Consider the following 20,880-nt stretch of genomic DNA (forward strand, 5'->3'; position numbering starts at 1 on the left):
CCAAGAGGGCATTTTTTTTCCTCTTTTCTTCAAGTACCCAGTAGGTACTGAATGCATGTTTATTAAATAAATAAATCACCTCCACTGAGTGGTAGCTACTGCTACAACTAAAATAGTTGCTTCTCTAACTATACCTTTATAATCTGCAGCTACTTCTAGAATACTCCAGTTATTACAGTTTTTTTTTTAAAGATTTCATTTATTTATTCGACAGAGATAGAGAGCCAGCAAGAGAGGGAACACAAGCAGGGGGAGTGGGAGAGGAAGAAGCAGGCCCACAGCGGAGGAGCCTGATGTGGGGCTCGATCCCATAACGCTGGGATCACGCCCTGAGCCAAAGGCAGACGCTTAACCGCTGTGCCCCCCAGGCGCCCCCAGTTATTACAGTTTTTTGTTAACAAATCTGTCTCTTATAAAACATGATTTATTCTTCACAATAAATGCCAAAGCAAACAAAAATGTTTAAAACTTTATGTGCAAAGGATAACATTTTCTCACTGATGTTTTAATTAAAGAAGAGATATCGTCTCCCAATTGCAACTACGTACATGATACTTAAAATAAATTGAAATATTTAGCTGTTAATTTAAAAACGTACACTCTCACTTTATGCATACACCTATTTAAATTCCAGAATCAGTATTTTAACTATTAGGTAATGTTTTACTTAAACCTTGGACGCCAGATAACAAGATATGGAAACTTACCAGGAAGTGATAAATTCCCATGTTCACTACTAGTTTCCTTAAATGACTGGTTGCGCCTTTCATTTTGGGGTTCCAAAATGTCTCTATACTTTGAGACCATAAGAACAGAGATAAAGTACACAACTGCCAAGGCTAAAAACTGAGCTTGTTTGCTATCCTCCTGGGGAAAAATAAAAGTAGTTGATCATGCCACTACTAAATGAGATGTATCAATCTTATTTTATGTGATAACATTTAAATATAAAACATGGCCAAAATCTTTCAACATATGCAGAAAATAATAAATTCACCTTAGCAAAGATTAGGCAAAGACTTTTGAAAAAATGCCTGTCAATGAGAGGTTTTATGCTTGTGAAACATGGAAAGAGAGAATTTGGCTTGTTTTTGAAAATTAAGTAACTCAGTCTGAAGACATATATGGCCCAATATACTTCATAAAATTAATCAAGTAAGAAATTACCATTATATATGAATAATTATTTTTACTTCTAATCATAAGAATTAAAATATGTGTTAAAAATCACAATTTTCCTAAAAGACAAACATTCAAGAAAAAAAAAGTGAGGTAATCAGATACAGAACAGGATGCCAAAGGAATTCTCAAGAGTATTTTAAATAGTACAGACAACCAAGTGTCTAAGATTGAAAATAGGTGCCTGCCAGAAAGAAAAGGACAAACTAGATTGACCTCTACAAGAGACCAGGGCTTCATCTTAGCTCTACAGATCACCTACATATCTGTATACTGATGACCTCTTCATCTATTCAAATCTTCCATCTTCAAAGGGACCCTGAACAGATCACTATTCTGATAACTTTTCAAAATAATTTAAAGGAAAAACTCAAACTTGTCCATCAAATTCTGAAAACTAAAGGTACCTTGAGTAACAGATAAATTTAGGATAAGGAAAACAAAGAACACTGTTGCCTGGCAGATAAATAAATGGCAACCAAAGGTGCAAATGAAACTAAAGTTAATTAACCAGTGTCAAATGTGTTCGACACAATCAATTTCTGGGTGCACGCAATATCGTGCTCTACCTGAACATTTCCACTTGATACAATTATTAGAAGTATTTATAATCTGACAAAAATCTATGGTACTCTTTAGGCTCATATGCAAGATCTTATTAGTCTTGATGGAAAAGTTATATGTACATTTTCCCTTTTTTATTAATCATTTCTTTTCTCTAGACACTCCTGTGAAGTTCTGCTGCCACACGATCCTGACACTATTATAAGAACTGTTGCTAATGATGGCAACATTAAAAATGTAGATAAATAACTTACCTGATCTTTTTTTTTTTTTTTAAGATTTTATTTATTTATTTGAAAGAGAGAGAGCACGAGCAGGGGTAGGAGCAGAAGGAGAGGGACAAGCAGACTCTGCACTGACCGTGGAGCATGATGGCAGAGCTCCATGTCATGACCCTAAGATCATAACCTGAGCCAAAATCAAGAGTTGATTTCAGTTGATCAATCAGCTGACTGAGCCACCTAGGCATCCCTTGATTGTAACTTCTTAATCTATTACAAATCATCTATGCCTATCTACTTCTTAGCCCATTAATAAGTTCAGTATTTACTTATTACCGTATAAAATTTATAATGCAAGCCTGATTTCTGTCCAATAAGAAACATCCAAGGGATCCATATGTTTAAGTCCTAAATCGCCAAATAAATTTGTTTTCAATTGTAGCTGTCACTTACTGAATACTTACAATGGATCAGGCACTATACTATACTTCAAACACATTCATTAACCCCTTTGAACAAGATGAGGCCTAGAGAAATAATTTACCTAAAGACAGAAAGTAAGTGAGAAAGCAAACATGAACTCAGATTAGAGTGATTAAAAAGTTTAGCACTTAACCTCAGGGTAATAACTTTCTTTATACTGTCGATCTAAGGTCATTTCCTTTTTCATCAAAGTTTGCTTATGCTAAAAGAGCCTCCGGGACAGAGTCTGGGAAATACGGTCTTTTCTCTTTTCTAAAACTCCTACAAGGTGATTATAAAACTTTTTTAATTACAAAAAAAATTTTTTAATTATTTATTACTTTCAGAAATTACATGTTAAACATAGGAGATATCTAATTCTTTATCCAAATAGCATGAAATAAAAAGTTGTTATCAAGTTCTAAAGAGCCAAATCATATAGAGCCAGGATGAGGAGTTTTTATTTCATTTTAAGTGCTACAGGAAGCCATTAGAGAATATTTAAAGCAAAAGAGTTATATTACCTATTATAGATTTTTAAAGATCACTATAAGAAAAACAAAACTATAGGGCAATGGACTCAAAGAAAAAAAAGGGGGGGAGAGAAAGCAGCAGCAGTATTTGGTCCCAAAATGAACCACAATCAGTGGGTTCTGGAAAAAAAAAAAAAAAAGTAAATGGTTTCTTAATTAAAAGAATGATACAGCTACCAAAAAGCCAAAAAAAAAAAAAAAAAAAGGAGATTTAGGGAAGCAGTATACCTAATGGTTAAGATCAAAATTTCAAGAACCAGGTTCCCTAGATCCTTAACCCACTTCCACCTCTTAATACTTGTGTGATCTTAAGCAGATGATTTAATCCAATACTTCTATCTTTCTCATAGGATTATTGCATGAATTAAATGAAACAGAGCATCCAGTTGAATGCTTAAAATGCAATAACTATTAACGATAGCTAGTAACTAGATTACCTCAACTACTACTAACAAATTGTATATGAGTATAAAACTTAGTCAAGAACTCAAGAGAGGACTAAAACCCTACAAAAAGAGGAGGGAAAATTAAAAATTGAAGTTATAAAGTTTATTAAAAAAAACTTGCAGAACATCCAGTACTTAAGAGGCAGTAAGTATTCAAAAAACATTAACTAATGATAATATTACAAATGCTGATCAGTAGGATTACAAATAATTTTTATTTTCATCTTTAGACTCTTATACAATTTTACAATTTGTATGCAAAACTGTGCCATTACATCAAAATCAACTAAAACAACCATGTTTTTAAAAATTAAAACCATCACACACACCATTTCATCATGTACCTTTGTATCATAATTCTGTTCCTTTAAGGGAAAAAGATCCGATATTCAGTAAAAATAATATGCCATTCAGAATTTGAACATTTCATTACTTTCAGAGTATAGATTCTGGAGTTTAAGACTGCTGGGTTGGAATCCCATCATTTACTAGCTCCGTTAGCTTGAATAAATTATTCAAGCTCTCTGTTCCTTAGATTCCTCATTTACACAATGGGAATTACAAAAGTATACAACTCAAGAAGTTGTTGGACTTATTAGGACATGTGAAGCACTTACAGTGCTTAATATGTAACTATATATTATTTTTAGTATTATTACTCTGATATATTAACTCCATTTATATAAATAATACTTTCCAATATTCTAAGATTCTAAAATCACTGTCAAAAGAATTGGTTACTAGCCCCTCTAATATCAACTACTGTTATATCACAAAGAGTTCTCACTCTCAATACTCTGACCTTAGAGGAAAGATGTATCAGCTAAGAGTCTATGAAAGAAATACTGTAACTTACTATATCTCTGAAGACAACTGCCCTAAGCCGATTAATATCCATGTCTTGTAGGAGCTTGTCAAAATCTCTTACTGGAGATATACCACCAGTTACAATGTCCACAGGACTCTATTTAAGACAAAAAATTTGTATATACATTATGTAGACATTTAAAAAAATTAGCACAGTTTTCCAAATACCAGGGGGGGGAAAAGTTATAATGCTGTTCTTCCCAGTTTACTTTTCCTACTTCCTTCTCTCTTCTTTTTTTGGGTACTGGAATAGAGGTGAGGGTTACAGAAGGGAGTCATAAAGGAAAAAACAAACTGCATGTTAACTTATGAAGTACATGAAATACAAATTGACATATTCAAAGGAAAAAGTATCAAAGACATAAGAAAAGTAAACATTTGGAAATGAAGACAAGATTAAGTATAAGCAAATCTTTACTGTAGATTTAAACGCAAATATTTGAATGTTATGTCCACAGACTAAAATAACTATTTCAGAACCTCTGTCAGATTTAACTTTTTGTTGAAATGAACAAATAAATTTAAGATCTTAATCATAAAGTAAAAGGCACTTTATTTAATTAATTATTCTGTATGCTTACCTTTGCTGCAGATTTCCCCATGGGAATCAGGCTGTGCATTGTTTTCTGGCCTTTGGCTGTATCTCCTCTAGCTTTCAGTTGTGAATGCTGTTGACACTCTAAACAATTCCTTACTGCCACTGCACACACTGTAATTTATTTTAAGAATAAGATTGGGCAAGAAAAGAAAAATTTTTTTTAAGATTTTGGAACGGATAAAAATCACCTACATAATATGATTTACATAAGCTTTTATCTGAAACAGATTACCTTCAGCAAATTCCTAAAATGTCCCTGGACTTTATCACCTAGTGTTTGTTTTCTGACTTTGTTAGCTACTCTGTTAGGGCCCCGTGCTAAGAGAAAATCATTTCAGGAATCTTAATCAACAGGCCAGTGTTTCATAGATCTCACCGAAGCTAAACTAGAATGATCTTAATTAAGGAAAAGATAGGGAAGAAAAGAACTGAAAGATAGAAAAGAACAGAAAGCAAATCACATTGCCATGAACTAGTCTAGGATAATAACCTGCCACCACCTTCATCAAAGCAAAATAGTTAAACTTAAAACTTGCATGTTTTTCTTACTATGTATCATTATAGCATATTAATAGAGACTGACAGATGGTATAGCATTTATAGAAAATATTTACAGCGTCTACATTTTACTGGATCTCATTAAAACCATTAAAAAGGTGGGGGACAGAAAAGAAAGAGGCTGTGATTAATACACAATCCAAAATAACCCCTCTAGTATTTTGCTAAATGAAACAAGTCAGACTGAGAAAGACAAATACCAAATAGTTCCACTCATAAGTGGAATCTAGAAAAAAAGAAAGAATAAACAAACGACAAGTACAGTCAGGCCTATAAATACAGGAAACAAACTGATGGATACCAGAGGGGAGGGTGGTAGGAGGTGGGCAAAATGGGTGAAGGGGAGAGAGAGATATAGGCCTCCAGTTATAGCATGAGTAAATCAAGGGAATAAAAAAGAGAACATAAGGAATACAGTCAATGATACCGCAACAGCAATATAACTGGACACAGCCTAATGTACAAACCTTTCAACTCACTAAGTTGTATACCTGAAACTAATGTAAATTGTGTGTCAACCATACTCAAAATAAGAATTTTATCCAATAGAAGCCAGTGTATTTATAAGCCAAAGGCTCCCCGAATCTTTGTTCAAGATTTGATGTTTCAGTATATTACTACCAGATATTAACCTTTTTTGTTGTTTTTGACTGAACACTTTCATAAATACTGTACTCTTAAAATGGTGATCTTCTCTAAGCATAAATCTTATAGCATTCATGTTATATGTAATTATGAACTATTACAGAGTCTGTAATAGCACTGTTTGCTAACCACTGAAAGAGTTATATAAATCCCAGAATTCGGATGTAACATTTACAACAGCTTAAAGTAAGTAGTAAATTAAATGCATCACCTGTTCAAAAAAACAATTACCTCTCTATATGTCTCCCCAATCAGACAATTACTCTGGTTACTTAGAAATTAATTTTGAAGTTTAAATGATCAGTCAGGTAATGCAAAAGCGATTATGAATTGCTTGATATCATGTAAATCATCTTAATTTCCAATCAAATCAGTAGCACTCAGGGTATTTGAACTGAACAAGAGTAGGAGAACAAATCAGGGACAAAATAGCAAACTTCTATGTGGACTCTAAATACCACCAGACTGTCATAAGGCTAGCAGACAAAGAATTGAGACAGAGAAGTATTCAGAAAGTTGCATGAGAACACCAAAAGTTAGAGAAAAGGAAGGAGTATAGTGAGGGAAGGAGGAAGAGAAAATATGGAATATAACTTTGTCAAATTTAAAATCAGGCCCAGAAAAATAACTTTTGTACTACTTTTGTCCCAGGTTGAATAAAATCAAGTTTGGGTATCACAAAGTTAAAAACTATGCCACATTCATCAGTCTCAGTAGTACAAGTTACTCTTATTGTTGTCATCCTGCCTTCTTATCTCCAACCTCAGAAAAGAACAAGAGGAGACCAGGGATCAAATATTTGGATTATACACCAAGCTTACCATACTCTATTAAAGAAATCTTGAATGAGTTGTTTTCTGAATCTCACTTGCATTTATAAGAAGACATGGTGCTGGGGTAGATTAAATCATGAAAACGAGGGAGATAGAGTTATTTCCCTAATTTCTAAATTTAATGCTTGAATATAGTGAAACACTGATAGTGTAGCCTTATACTTGTAATTCCAGAAATACACTCTTTATAGAAAAGTCACAAAGTTTTAAAAATGCCACATACAAAATTAATGGAGTGAAAAATATTTAAATTGTATTACTAACAGAAAATTTAAGGAAGTATTTATAACAGAAGAGGAACACAAGGTAAACTATATTCAATTCTAACTTTACCAATTATAGCTTTTGGATTTTAAATACGTTTCCTAATTTCTCTGATCTCAAATATCCTCATGAGTAAAAGAAAACAATTGCTGACTCACTGAAAATCTGCAATAACAAATGACAGTAGTCAATAAATGAGTAGCTTTTGGTTTTTTATACTCACCATTTGAATCTCTTAATTAAAATTTTAAAACAAACTTCTAAAAACTGTGACATCCAGTTCTTTAGAACATCCTACGTTTAAAAGTACTCTGAAAAGCATTTTGAGTAAAAATGATCATTGCACCAAAAAAAGTCTATCTGTTCATGTAATAGATATTTCTGCTAAAAATGGGAAAATCTTTCTAAATAATTAGATTTTCCACTTTTAATGTTATAGTACATAAATGCTTTATTTCTGATCTATCTTCATGCGGCCATAGTTCCCAAAGGTTTTGCTTGCATTTCTTCGTCCCCCTCTCCCTAGTTGCTTTTCTCCATTTAATAAGCAAATCCTTAACAAAGTCTCAGTATTTACAACTAGATACAAGAACTTTTCTGCATAGAGAAAAATTCTTCTGCCTCACCAAAGGAAGCCCTGATGACACTAAAACTTCTTTTCATGTATTTTAACTTTTACCTAAGCCAGAGCTGCTGCCAGGAGAAGAACGGAGATTTAATAATTTCAGGAACTGCTTCAACAAATTACCACACTTTATTTTGATAAAGGCTGTACTGGAATGATGCTAGTTTAGAACCCTGCCACTCAAGCGTGTTTTTAAGACAGCAGTTTCAACGTCACCTGGGATTTGTTAGACAATTATAGACCTCACCTCAGACCTATATAATTTAACTGCATTTTAACAAGATCCTCTGGTGATTCTTGTGTAGAAATCATCTTAAAATTTAAGAAGCACTATTTTTGAGCAAAGAAAGACCAGAGGAGGAGTGGTAATGGTGACCACAATCAACTTGGATTTTTTAAAACATGTCCTTCCCCTAGCCAACTTTGTAATTACTAATATAGCATAGAACATACATAATCTTCACTCTTTGGAGATTAAAAAAAAGCATATGACAAATTGTCTAGCACACATTTTTCCACTAACAGATGAAATATAATTTTCAATCTAATATGTCAAGATTACTGAAAAATCTTCAAGTAAATTCCTAACGGGTTTTAACATCTCACCTAGTCGAAGACACTGTCGCAAAATTCCACCAGAAGACATACTTTTTTCAGCTTCAATTTCAGTAAAGCCAAGAGAACTTGCAAATATAAGCACATCCACAAGGCTGATTAGCCTCTGCAAAAATGTTACAGAGGCTTCTATTGAAAGGCCTTGAGTAGGTTCAATATTCTCCAGCTCGTGCTGTAAGGAACAAAATTTGACATTTACATCTATATTGTCATCAACATCTAGTTTTCTTAGATGCATTTCCCAAATTTCTAAGTTTTATAAAAAGCCAGGCTTTCAGATATCTAGTTCAACAGAATGACTTCCTTTTTCATCTAAAAAGAAGGCAATGGTAATGTACAGGTGAACCACCATCAGCCATATTCACTAGCTGACTCATCCCTAAGAAATCGACATACTTTTTAGTCCTTTTATTCCTGGAACAGGTAACAGTAAGAGATCCAGTTGCTTTTTTGGCTTAGAACGCCTATGATACGTAACCACCACATTCAACTCTTAACGAAGATTCATAACAATCATGTTTTCACACCAATTTTATATAATAGTTAAGTCCTTACTGTAGCCGATGTAGCCGCTGAAAGCAATGGCAGTATACCCCCACAAGCCATGACCATATTGTCCATCACTTGAGAGATGAGATGAATTGTGTTGTGTACAAAGATGACGTTATCACTGCTATTCACGAAGTCCATAACTGTCTTTGTTGAATGGCTGGCCAAAGATAAATGATGTTTACTGACAAAGCTAAAGAAAAGAAATCAGTTTGCCTACTTGAGGGGAGGGAGGATAAGAAGGTGCTTTCACTTCATCTTGAAAGCTGAGGTAATGATAGTGATACAGCAGGCAAGTTGAGGATGTACTTCCTTCAGAAGATGTAGACCATTCCATATCAGGAGATACTATCCATGCCCCTTTTTAGTGCTGAAACATATAACACTATTCATCTTGTATACCAAAAATTGAATTATTCTTAACTGGGAACAAAACTGAGAAGTCGTGTAGCAAAAGTTAAGAGGTAGATGGCGTTAAATGTGCTATTAAAAATGAACTTTCTATTAACATTTTCTTAGATAATCCCATAAAACGTTTTCAAACAGTGTTAAGTGTAGTATACAAATAACAATAACCAATTAGGCGTTTTAAATCATAAATCATACAATAGATAATCTGAACTATACAGAGGTTTTATATCAAAACTACATTGGAGAACTGGATCCTCTATTTAAAGTCCATTTTTTTTTTAGTACTCCTAGTAATAAACCACTTTAGTAGATCTACCTTTAGGTGAATTAGATGCTATAAAATATGCTACAGGAAATCTGCAGCAAATTTTTTTAAAAATCTCTGATTTTAAAGTTTTTGTACTTCAGACAGGGTAGCTTATTTTTATAATGGAGAATAAAAGTAAATTCAATAAACTATACCAAAGAAATAATTTATATTTTACTTTTTAACCAAATGTCTGAAATTAATTGCAAAATGATAACTATATAAACTTCTTTGAAAACAAAGACCAGGGGTTCCCTGGGTGGCTTAGTCGGTTAAGCGTCTCACTCTTGATTTCAGCTCAGGTCATGATCTCAGCGTTGTGAGATCAAGCCCCACGTTGGGTTCCGCACTGGGCATGAAGTCTGCCTAAGATTCTCTCTCACCCTCTCTAAAAAGCCAAAAACCAAAAAACAAACAAACAAACAAAAATAAACTTTATACACATCTTCTGTAACAAACATATGGACAAACCTTCTCCACATCTGTATATCTGTTTCTATTGAAAATAATAGATCAGTGAGCAAACGCTGATGCATTTGAGACCATTTGAACTCAGGAATACGAAACAGAGCAGATCTGGAATCCCTCCTTTGTCCATTAACTCCATCTGGTGCTGTTCCTTGACCTGGTTCCTCCTGCCGCCTTGACATCTAATACAGTAAATTTAAAAGAGTAGTAAAATAAATTCAAAGAATGCATTAATAATATAATAGCTTCAGTGCAATTCATCTAACAAATGATATTTTAAAATACTAAGGAACCAAATTAGAGAAAAATTATCAATGAGTAATAACATTAAAACTTTTAACACATTTAGAGCGAAGTTATAAAAAATGCTAAACTACCATAATTCAACAGTAATTAGCTTGCAACCATGTTAGTATTATTGCCAGCAAATGTAGCATTTTTTAAAAGAAATGATTCTTAGATTTGAATATTAGCATGAAAGAAGGCAATACTGGATTATAAATTGGTTAGAATTAAAAACAAACATAAAGATAACAGAACTAAGAACCAACAAAATGGTTGGCTGAACAGAAAGGGAAATGACAACATGCAATCAACCACTGTCTTCTGAATCACTCTGAGATACTAGTAAAGGAGAAAGAAGTACCTTTAGATCTCAGAAAGGCTCCTCCCCTCTTACAAAGCAAACAGACCTCATGGTCTGTTTCCTCATGGAAGGAATCTTAAACTACATACTTTATATATAAAATTATACACTGGCAGGTGGTTCTGCAGGAAGACAGTCCTAGATTTTGTTGGAGAATTAAGGTACTAACTATGACTGGGTTATCAAATAAAGGGTAAAGGCAAGTATTTCCAATATTTGCTTTATAAACTGGAATTATTACAATCCTATAACTTGAAAGTAGTAACGTTTGGTGATGCTTTGGTAATAAAAACTGCCATTTAATGAACTCACACTAAAATCTTGCACTAAAGATAACAAATGTAATCTTTACATTCATTGTATTTATATAATTGCAAATAGGGTATGAACAAACTCCAAAATAAAATATAACTATATACACTTGCACTATTTTAATCCAATGCAAATACACTTCAAGAAGATAATAAATATAATCACCTCGGGCGCAGGTTGATGAGGATGACATGCTTCCATGTTTGTACTGGCCTTCAATTCCAATCTCTCAGTATCTGTAGCAACACTGGAAACATCTAATTTAGCAATCCTCTGCTCAGAAGTAGTAGGAGACTCAAAGACAGGAGAATCACCAATTAATTTGGTTTCTCTTGCAAAGTTAGTTGTTTTCTTCCCTTCCTCTAGCATCTCACCAACGTCTGATTGTACAGGTGTCTGGGAAACAGTAGTATCTGGTGAGGTAGCTGAAGACCCTGATGCTGTCATAGTCAAGATTCCAGAATCTTTGGAATCTTGAGTTTCACCATCAGTTTGCTTCTTACTTAGAGATTCTTGGTCTTGAAATATTAATTTGTTGTCATTACTAAGCATGTCCAGTCTTTCACTGGCTTCAGATGCAGCTGGAGACAAACTATCTTCTTGGAGCTCTGTGGATAGACTGGCTTCCTCAGTAGGACTACTTTCTACCTTCAGTTCTACGTAATCATCATCATCTTCCTCTACTATAGACTTATCCAATAATTCTGGCACCTCTGAGGCATCCTCTTCTGAAGGAGAACTTATAGAAGCAGTTACTTCACTAACAGTCATTATATCTTTGCCACTTGTTTTAAAAGAATTAGAGGAAACAGTCTCAGCTTCTATCATATCAGAGGATACTTCTAAATCACCTGTATTAACTATTTCATTTATCAGTGTGTCTTCTACCGGGACTTCATATAGTAACTCTTGACTTTCTTGACCAGTTTTCCTTTCTTCATTAGATGCGTTAGGAGTCTGCAGTTCAACGTTGGAAGTGGAGTCTACTGAAATTGTCTTCTTAACAGTTGACTTTTCATCACTATTTCTGGTGATATGAGGAGACACAGGACAAGGCTTCACATCTGATTGCTGGGATGATACTGAAACATTAACATCCCTGATAATGGCAGAGACTGCTTCAACTGGACTTGAACATTGTCCTATTTCTTCATCAACTTTTCCCTGGTGTTCTCTAAACATATTCGCAAGATTTTCTTTGTGTATTTCAAAAGTGACCTAGATGAAAAACATAAGATCAGTCAAAATATGAAAAAAAAGAAAGAAAAGGGTATACAGAACATAAAAAAAAATATTTAACAATTTTTCAAATAAATGTTTTATATAATGCAATAAGGTAATTTTCTTAGAATATCCTTATCTTATAAAATAAAAAGTAAGTCAATCACAAAAACACAAAATAAAAAAAAATGATAGCTAGACTTAATGCTGACAGGTAGCACGGCATTAAACCACAATAAGAACATTCTTAGTCTATTCTTAGACATGTATATGAAAAGAATATACTACCCTACAATATCGATATATACTGCATATATATACCATGTATATACTATACTGAATATACTGACCTCTTTAACTTGTACCAGCAACTAAATATATATATATATATACCATTGTGAAGGGCTTTGTGCCCTAAATAATACATTGTTTCAATTGCAATGAAAACCCATTTCCCCATGATTCATCCCCAACAGAGAAAAAAAAATCAATTAATTATGCCCACTATTACAGCAGCTCTCCATATATTTATTAAGGTAGTAAAACATTTTCTTACTAAGCTAATACAAATTCTTTCAGCAATGAAAAAAGAATACAACCATTCCCCAAAGGTCGACCACAATTTTCAAAGTCTACACTGGTCAAAATAATTTGCAAGTTCCAGGTCATCCATCCATCCATCCATCCATTCATTCCACTTCCATGTGAATGACTACTATGTAACTGGCACTGTAAACATCCCCATATCATGGTTAGCCTTGTACCCATTTACCTTGATAATTTTCTTATCAAAGTTTATTATAGCTACCATTATGTGATTGCCACTGGTATTATAATAGGAAACACCCCCCCAAAAAGAAGTGTAATACATGCAGAAAGTATAGGCATAATTAAGCTTACCAATGCTACAACTATCTGTCCCTATAATCTACACTACTATAATATACACAGCAAACTGAACCTTTACAACAGACCTTTACTGAGCCCTAGTATGGGAGGATGGTAGTAAATGACAACAAAAGATGATTTTTTGTGCACAAAGATCCATAGACCTTTTTGAATCGTAGGCATGTATACACATGGGTAAAAGGCAAACAAACATATAAATAATGCATTATGCACATATTTTTATAGCAATTTACTAGCCTTTACTCAGGATATATACAGTATGCTTGTGCCATAATGGAATACAGTTCAAAATAGAAATGTTTAGGAAATAAACATTTTCCTAATTCTAAATATTTGGGAAACTTTTTTGAATATTTCAAAATGAAATGCATATATTTTACACCATAGAGTAAAACAGCACAGTAAACATTAACAAAATACCAATTTCTTTTATAACCAGAAAGCAAACATTTTCCTGAACTAAGTTTCTGTTGTTATTGTTGTTGTTGTTGTTGTTGTTTTTAAGTAGGCTCTACACCCAACATGGGCTTGAACTCACGACCCTGAGACTGTCTCATGCTCTACCAACTCAGTAAGACAGGTTCCCTGACCTAAGTTATTTCAATTGACCAATTCCTCTTCATTTATTCAGCAAAATTTACTGAACATCCAAAGCATTCCAGGCACTGTGTGATGAACAACACAATGTCCCTGCCTTCATAGAACTTACATTCTAATGAAAGAAACTGACAACATAAAAATACAAAAATATAAGATAACGTTAAGTAATAGAGCTTTGAAGGGGAAAAAAGAGAGTAACTGAAGATGACAGGCTAGGTGGGAGGGTGAGTTTAACTACAGTAACTGGGGAAGATCTCTAAGGATATTACATTGAACAGAGGTAAGAATAAAGTGAGAGAACAAGTTACACGAATATCAAAAGGAAAAGAGCTTCAGGAAGGAGGAAAAATGAATGCAAAGTCCCTGGTCGCCAAAATCAGCTTGGTATGTTTGAGGAACAATAAGTTGAAAGAGAACTGTAGATGATAAGGTTACAGAGGTAGGCATTGGCTAGATCATACTTACAGAGAATTATAGACTGTATTAAAGACTTTGAATTTTATTCTGAATGTGAGAGAGCCATCAGAAAATTCTGAGTAAGAGAAAGATGTCTGATTTCTTAAGGTATCATTCAGTCTATTTGGAAATCTGACTTTAGGAAGATCATTATTACACTGATATGACAATTATTATTGTCTAAGGAAGGCAAGTTTCATACTACCAACCTCACAGTGATTTTGAAAATAGATCCTTTAGTGTATAAGTTTAGTTTTCTATAATCATTTGCTTTGATTTTATTCAAATTAAGGATTTTTAAAATTTCATTATAAAATATATCAATAAACATGAATATATACAGTTTATACACAGATTAAAGAATAATCTTTAAATCCCATATACCTACTATCCATGTCAAGAAATGGAACACTACTACCTCACAATTCCTCTATGTGCCCATCCTCAACTTCCCCAACTCTATCAAGAGGAAATCACAATCCTAACATTTTTACTGTTTCCTACATGTTTTTTTTTTTTTTTTAACAGTTCTACTACTATATAGTAAACATACTTATCATGTTTAGTTTGGGAAGCCAAGTACAGCACAAACCTAGCCAGCTTTATGAGGAAAGGGCAATATTACTGTAATTAACTAAAGGCTACTAGAAGACAAGCTACAGAGAATCAATGAATTGGAACAGGGCTTCAGTTTCTCTAAGAGGATACATAAGGCTATTCCTGGGAAGTCTGTCGGCAAGGCCATTAGGAAATACTGGGAAATACACAGGTCAGGAGAATTGAAGCAACTGAGTGTGGGCCAGGTAATAAATAACTGGCATGAATAAGATAGAGGAAGTAGACTACTTTATATTTTCCAATTCTCACCACAGTCTACCTCTACTCTCAGAAGTAAATCAAAGCAGACCACTTTTTCAAGCAGTGAAATGAGAAAGCTCAAGTGATCCACGCAGGAGAAGTAGAAGAGACAGCACGAACTGAATCAGTACATGGTCAAGACAAGTCAAGTAGTTCTAAGAATATGGGCCCATCACATGTAGGTAATTTGCTCTCAGGTTTTTTAAAAAACTGTTATAAAGGTAGCTGGCATTTCATTGACAATAGCTTCCCCCCATATCTGTCTATTAAGTAAACTGTTCCAATTTGGAAGGACTGTCATATGTCTACTACACAGCTGCCATTACAGGATCTCCTTTCTCCATTGTCCTGGAGATCCCTTCTTATCTCTCTTCTATGTCGCCTCTCCTGTTTCCTATGTCACAAATTTTTCTCTTCGTTTCATTCTCTCCTTTTGGTGCTGTATATCCTCCAGTACCTTCTTGAAAAAAGGGTATATATAAACTAAGTTTTTGAGACCTGAAAACATATTTATTTTACCTTCATACTTGATTAGTAGATTGATTATAAAACCACAGGTTGGAAAGCATTTAACCTCAGAATTTGAAAAGTATTTCTTCATAGCCTTCTTATTTCTGTGCTTACTGTTGGGAAGTCTGAGCCTACTCTGATTCCTGATCCTTTATAAGACTTATTCTGTTCCCTGTAAAATCTTGTAAAATCTCTTTGCTCCTAGGGCTTTCAAATTTCACACTGATTCTCAACATAGGTCTATTTTCATCCATTGTGTTAAATATCCACTGGGCCTTCCAATCTAGCAACAAATATCCTTGGTTCTGGGAAATTTTCTTGAATCAATTTTATTTTATACATTTGTCCCCCTTTTCACGTATTCTCACTTTCTGGGATTAGTATCTTTTGACATTGCACTGAATAGTCCTCTAATTTTCTTACCATTTCTCTATTTTCCAAGGCTTTGTCTTTTGGTTCTACTATCTGGGAGAGTTCCTCAACTGACCCTTGAACATGTTTTTCATTTCTCTTTTGTGACTCTGGACTAGTCACTTGACTTTTCTGCTGCTTATATTTCTCCTCTCTAAAATGGGTTGTATAAGGGTATCAAAATCCCAGATTTCAAGTTATATTACAAAGCTGTAGTGATCAAAACAGTATGGTACTGGCACAAAAACAGACACAGATATCAATGGAACAGAACAGAAAAATGAGAGAGGAACTCACAACTATAAGGTCAATTAATCTTTGAGAAAGCAGGAAAGAATATCCAATGGGAAAAAGAATTTCTCTTCAGCAAACAGTATTAGGGAAACTGGACAGCAATATGCAAAGAATGAAACTAGACCACTTTCTTATACCAAACACAAAAATGAGTTCAAAATGGATTAACGACCTAAATGTGAGACCTGAAACCATAAAAATCCTAGAGGAGAACACAGGCAATAAGTTCTTTGGCATCAGCTGTAGCAACTTCTTTCTAGATATGTCTCATGAGGGGCGCCTGGGTGGCTCAGTCGTTAAGCGTCTGCCTTCGACTCAGGGCGTGATCCCAGCGTTCTGGTATCGAGCCCCACATCAGGCTCCCCCGCTGGGAGCCTGCTTCTTCCTCTCCCACTCCCCCTTGCTTGTGTTCCCTCTCACGCTGGCTGTCTCTATCTCTGTCAAATAAATAAATAAAATCTTTAAGAAAAAAAAAAAGATATGTCTCATGAGGCCAGGGAAATAAGGGCAAAAATAAACTATTGGGACTTCATCAAAATAAAAAGCTTTTACACAGCGAAGGAAACAATCAACAAAACTAAAAGGCAACCTCAAGAATAGGAGAAGATATTTACAAATGACATATCTGATAAAGGCTTAGTATCCAAAATATATAAAGAACTTATACAACTCAACACCAAAAAAACAAATAATCGAATTAAAAAACAGGCAGAAAACATGAGTTGACATTTCTCCAAAGAAGACGTACAAATGGCGAACAGACACATGAAAAGATGCTCAACATCTCAGCATCAGGGCAATACATATCAAAACTACAATGAGCTATCACCTCATATCTGTCAGAATAGCTAAACTCAACAACACAAGAAACAACATGTGTTGGCAAGACCATGAACAAAGGGGAACCTTCCTGCACTGTTCGTGGCAATACAAACTAGTACAGCCATTCTGGAAAACAGTATGGAGGTTCCTCAAATAGTTAAAAATAGAACTACCCTACGATCTAGCCATTGTACTACTAGGTATTTACCTAAAGAATACAAAAATACTAATTCAAAGGGATACATGCACCCTGGTGTTTATAACAACATCATCTAGAATAGCTAAACTCTGGAAAGAGCCCAAATGTCCTTCGACTAATGAATGGATAATGAAGATGTGGTATATTACAATGGAATATTACTCAGCCATAAAAAAGAATAAAATCTTGCGAATTATATCCACATGGATGGAGCTAGAGACAATTATGCTAAGAAAAATTAGTCAGAGAAAGACAAACACCATATGATTTTGGTCATTTGTGGAGTTTAAGGGAAAAAAATTAGCAAAGGGGAAAAAAAAAAGAGAGGGGGGGGTCAAACCAAGAAACACACTCTTAACTACAGAGAATAAACCGATGGTTACCAGGGGGGAGGTGGGTGGAGAGATGGGTTAAATAGGTGATGGGGATTAAGGAGCACACTTGTTGTGATGAGCACTGGATGATGTATGGAAGTGTTGAATCACTGTATTATACATCGGAGACTAATATTACACTGTATGTTAACTAAAATTTAAATAAAAATTTAAAAAACAACAAATGGAGGTTTCAGGGTCACAGACTTAAAAATAAATAAGATCTGTAGCTCCCAAATAAAAGATATTAAGGGCAAAAAATAAATAAAAAATTCAAAATACAGAATTTTATATATACAAAATGCCAAAAAAATATTTTTAATGTAAGCATCAACTTTGCAGAAAATAAAAGGGGTATATCCTGGGGAGAAAGGTAGTACACATGCATGATAGACATCAAAGATAAATAGTAATAGGCTGGGAAATTTTCTAAAGCCCATACTCAGGCTAAGTAGCTGGAAAAGACAAAGTTTTTGGCAATAAGTTTGGAAACGGACCCAAAGGCTGGTCTCACCACAAACAGCAGGCTTAAATGTTCACTGGTATACTGTTCTAAATGTATGCTATTTCTACTGCATTGGTGGCCACCAAGGCATAAAAAGATCTACCAGCAATCATGCTGTTGAGACAGATGTGCATCTAGCAAATTGTTCTATATAACAAAGTCATGTTCTTCCAGTCAAAATTTATTGCACTATAACAGGTTAGCAGCAGTCACAAGATGCACCACCTAAAAACAGAAGAGTTTTCTATTCTCGTGAAATATAAATTATAATTCAAGACAAATGAACACCAAAAAAATTAGTCTGAATATGTCAAGATCATCACAGACACATATGTAAATATAAGTTTGCATCAATTAAATATAAAATACAAAAGACAGAAGAGAGGCATTAAGTGAAAACAATCATAAATGTTTTACTAGTGTTAAATGTATTCTGAGTTAGTATTCCAAGATACCAAGTTATACAGACTGACAGAACCGCTGCAAACCCGGTTCTGGAAAAACATGTAAAAAATCAACAAAGTGTGAGGTGTCAGAATATAAATAAACTATAAAACTTTTAGTGACTAAAACTAAAAATAAATCAAGGGGCACCTGGGTGGCTCAGTTGGTTAAGCATCCGACTTTTGATTTTGGCTCAGGTCATGATCTCGGGGTCCTGGGATGAAGCCCCAAGTCAGGCTCTGAGGTCAGCAGGATGTCTGCTTGGATTTTCTCTCTCCCTCTTCCTCTGCTCCTCCCTTTGTTTGCATGTGCTCTTTCTCTCAAATAAATAAATAAATCTTAAAAAAAAAAACTAAAAATAAATCCAAATAACAAATAAGCTAAAACACTGGATAATTAGTAGAGTAAGGATAAATTTTCATCCTATGACAAACCCAACATTGATATTCCCTAATGGGGGCAGGGGGGAACTGCTGCCTTACCCTCGTTCAACTAACATACATATCACAAAAGAAAGTTATCAGCAAAAATATTGTAATCCATCCCAAAACTAAGTATGCTCCTATACTGAGCATTGTTTTAAAGAATAAAGGAAACAGACTTGGGACTGAAAAGTTAGAACCTACATTACTGACACTACAAAATTCATTCAGTGTATTAAAACAGTAGAGTAAAATATCAAAATCCTATGACGATCTTTGCCCAACATAATTTTTAAGATGAATGCCAATTGTCATCTTAAACAACAGGAATTTAATGGACATCTTGAAACCTTAATATCTGATCTACATGATTACATCCAAATACTACAAGTAATTATATATTTTGAGTTGTTTGGTAATTGGTATAAACTTAGAAAAAATCTGTAAAATGAAAATAGTTCTGAACAAAAGCATTCACGGTTTTATATTAACGTTTTTATTAAGGTCACTAACATAGTGGTCTCAGCTAAACAAAACTTTGATAATACTTTACTGTATTCATAGTATACAGAGTCTCCCCGCCCTCACCCATGGTTTCACTTCCCACAGTTTCAGTTACCCACGGTCAACTATAGTCTAAAAATATTAAATGGGAAATTTCAGAAATAAACAATTCATGAGATTCATACTGTGTGCCATTCTGAGCAGCATCACGCACCATCCCACTCCATCCCACCCATGACGTGAATCATCTCTTCGTCCGGCATGTCCGTGTTGTATACACTGCCCATTAGTCACTCAGTAGCCATCTCAATTATCAGATCAGCTGTCACAGTATCACAATACATGTGTTCAAGTAACCCTTATTTCACTTAATAATGGTCCCAAAGTGCAAGAGTTGTGAGCTGGCAATTCATACATGCCAAAGAGAAGTCGTAAAATCCTTCTTTTAAGCAAAAAGGTGGACATTTTCAACTTAATAAAAGGAAAAGAAAAAACTCATATGGTGAGGTTGCTGAGATCTACAGTAAGAAAGAATCTTCTATCTGTGAAACTGTGAAGAGGAAAAAAAAAACTGTACTATTTTTGCTGTCACATCTCAGACTACAAAAGTTATGGCTATAGTGTGTGGTAAGTGCTTAGTTAAGATGGAAAAGGCATTAAATTTGTGGGTGGAAGACATGAATGGTAAACGTGTTCCAACTGACAGTAACATGTGCCAGAAAGCATTGAGCCTCAACAAAGACTTTAGGAAGAGATCTCCTGAAAAGAGTGACACCAAGCCATTTACTTCAAGGGATGGTTACACAATTTCAGGAATAGATTTGGACGGAAAAATATAAAAACTACTAGAAAGGCTATATCTGCTGATGAAGTAGCTGCTGCCACATTTATGGCAGAGTTGAAGAAGTTGATTAAAGAGAAAGGACACCAAGCCACCTGGCTGGCTCAATCGGTAGAGCATGTGACTCTTGATCTTGGTGTCATGACTGTAAGCCCCATGTTGGGTGTAGAGATTAAAAAATAAAATCGGATAGAGCGGCTAAAAATTTTAAAATAAATAAATAAATAATTTAAGAGACATTAAAAAAAAAAAAAAAGGGAAAGAACACCATCCAAAGCAAGCCTTCAACTGCAATGAAACTGGGCTCTTCCGGAAGATGTCCAATAGAACCTACATTCACAAAAATGTAAAGGAGGCACTAGGGCATAAAACATGGAAGCACAGATTAACTCTGGTACTACGCAGCA

General features: G+C 34.4%; 1 protein-coding gene across 5 annotated transcripts in view; it reads right to left on the reverse strand.

The window, feature by feature from the left end:
* LRBA (LPS responsive beige-like anchor protein) overlaps positions 1-20,880 on the reverse strand; it is a 791,618-nt gene that overhangs the window by 536,487 nt on the left and 234,251 nt on the right. For all 5 annotated transcript variants that reach the window (XM_044384357.3, XM_026499457.4, XM_026499458.4 and 2 more), the window contains exons 23-29: positions 11,269-12,321; positions 10,149-10,327; positions 8,966-9,119; positions 8,402-8,582; positions 4,854-4,981; positions 4,262-4,369; positions 708-867 (exon numbers count right to left, since the gene is read on the reverse strand). In XM_044384357.3, coding sequence (XP_044240292.2) covers positions 708-867; positions 4,262-4,369; positions 4,854-4,981; positions 8,402-8,582; positions 8,966-9,119; positions 10,149-10,327; positions 11,269-12,321 — 1,963 coding nt within the window. The remainder of the gene's footprint in view (positions 1-707; positions 868-4,261; positions 4,370-4,853; positions 4,982-8,401; positions 8,583-8,965; positions 9,120-10,148; positions 10,328-11,268; positions 12,322-20,880) is intronic.

Source organism: Ursus arctos, unplaced genomic scaffold (genome assembly GCF_023065955.2).
Source record: "Ursus arctos isolate Adak ecotype North America unplaced genomic scaffold, UrsArc2.0 scaffold_11, whole genome shotgun sequence".
Taxonomy (NCBI): domain Eukaryota; kingdom Metazoa; phylum Chordata; class Mammalia; order Carnivora; family Ursidae; genus Ursus; species Ursus arctos.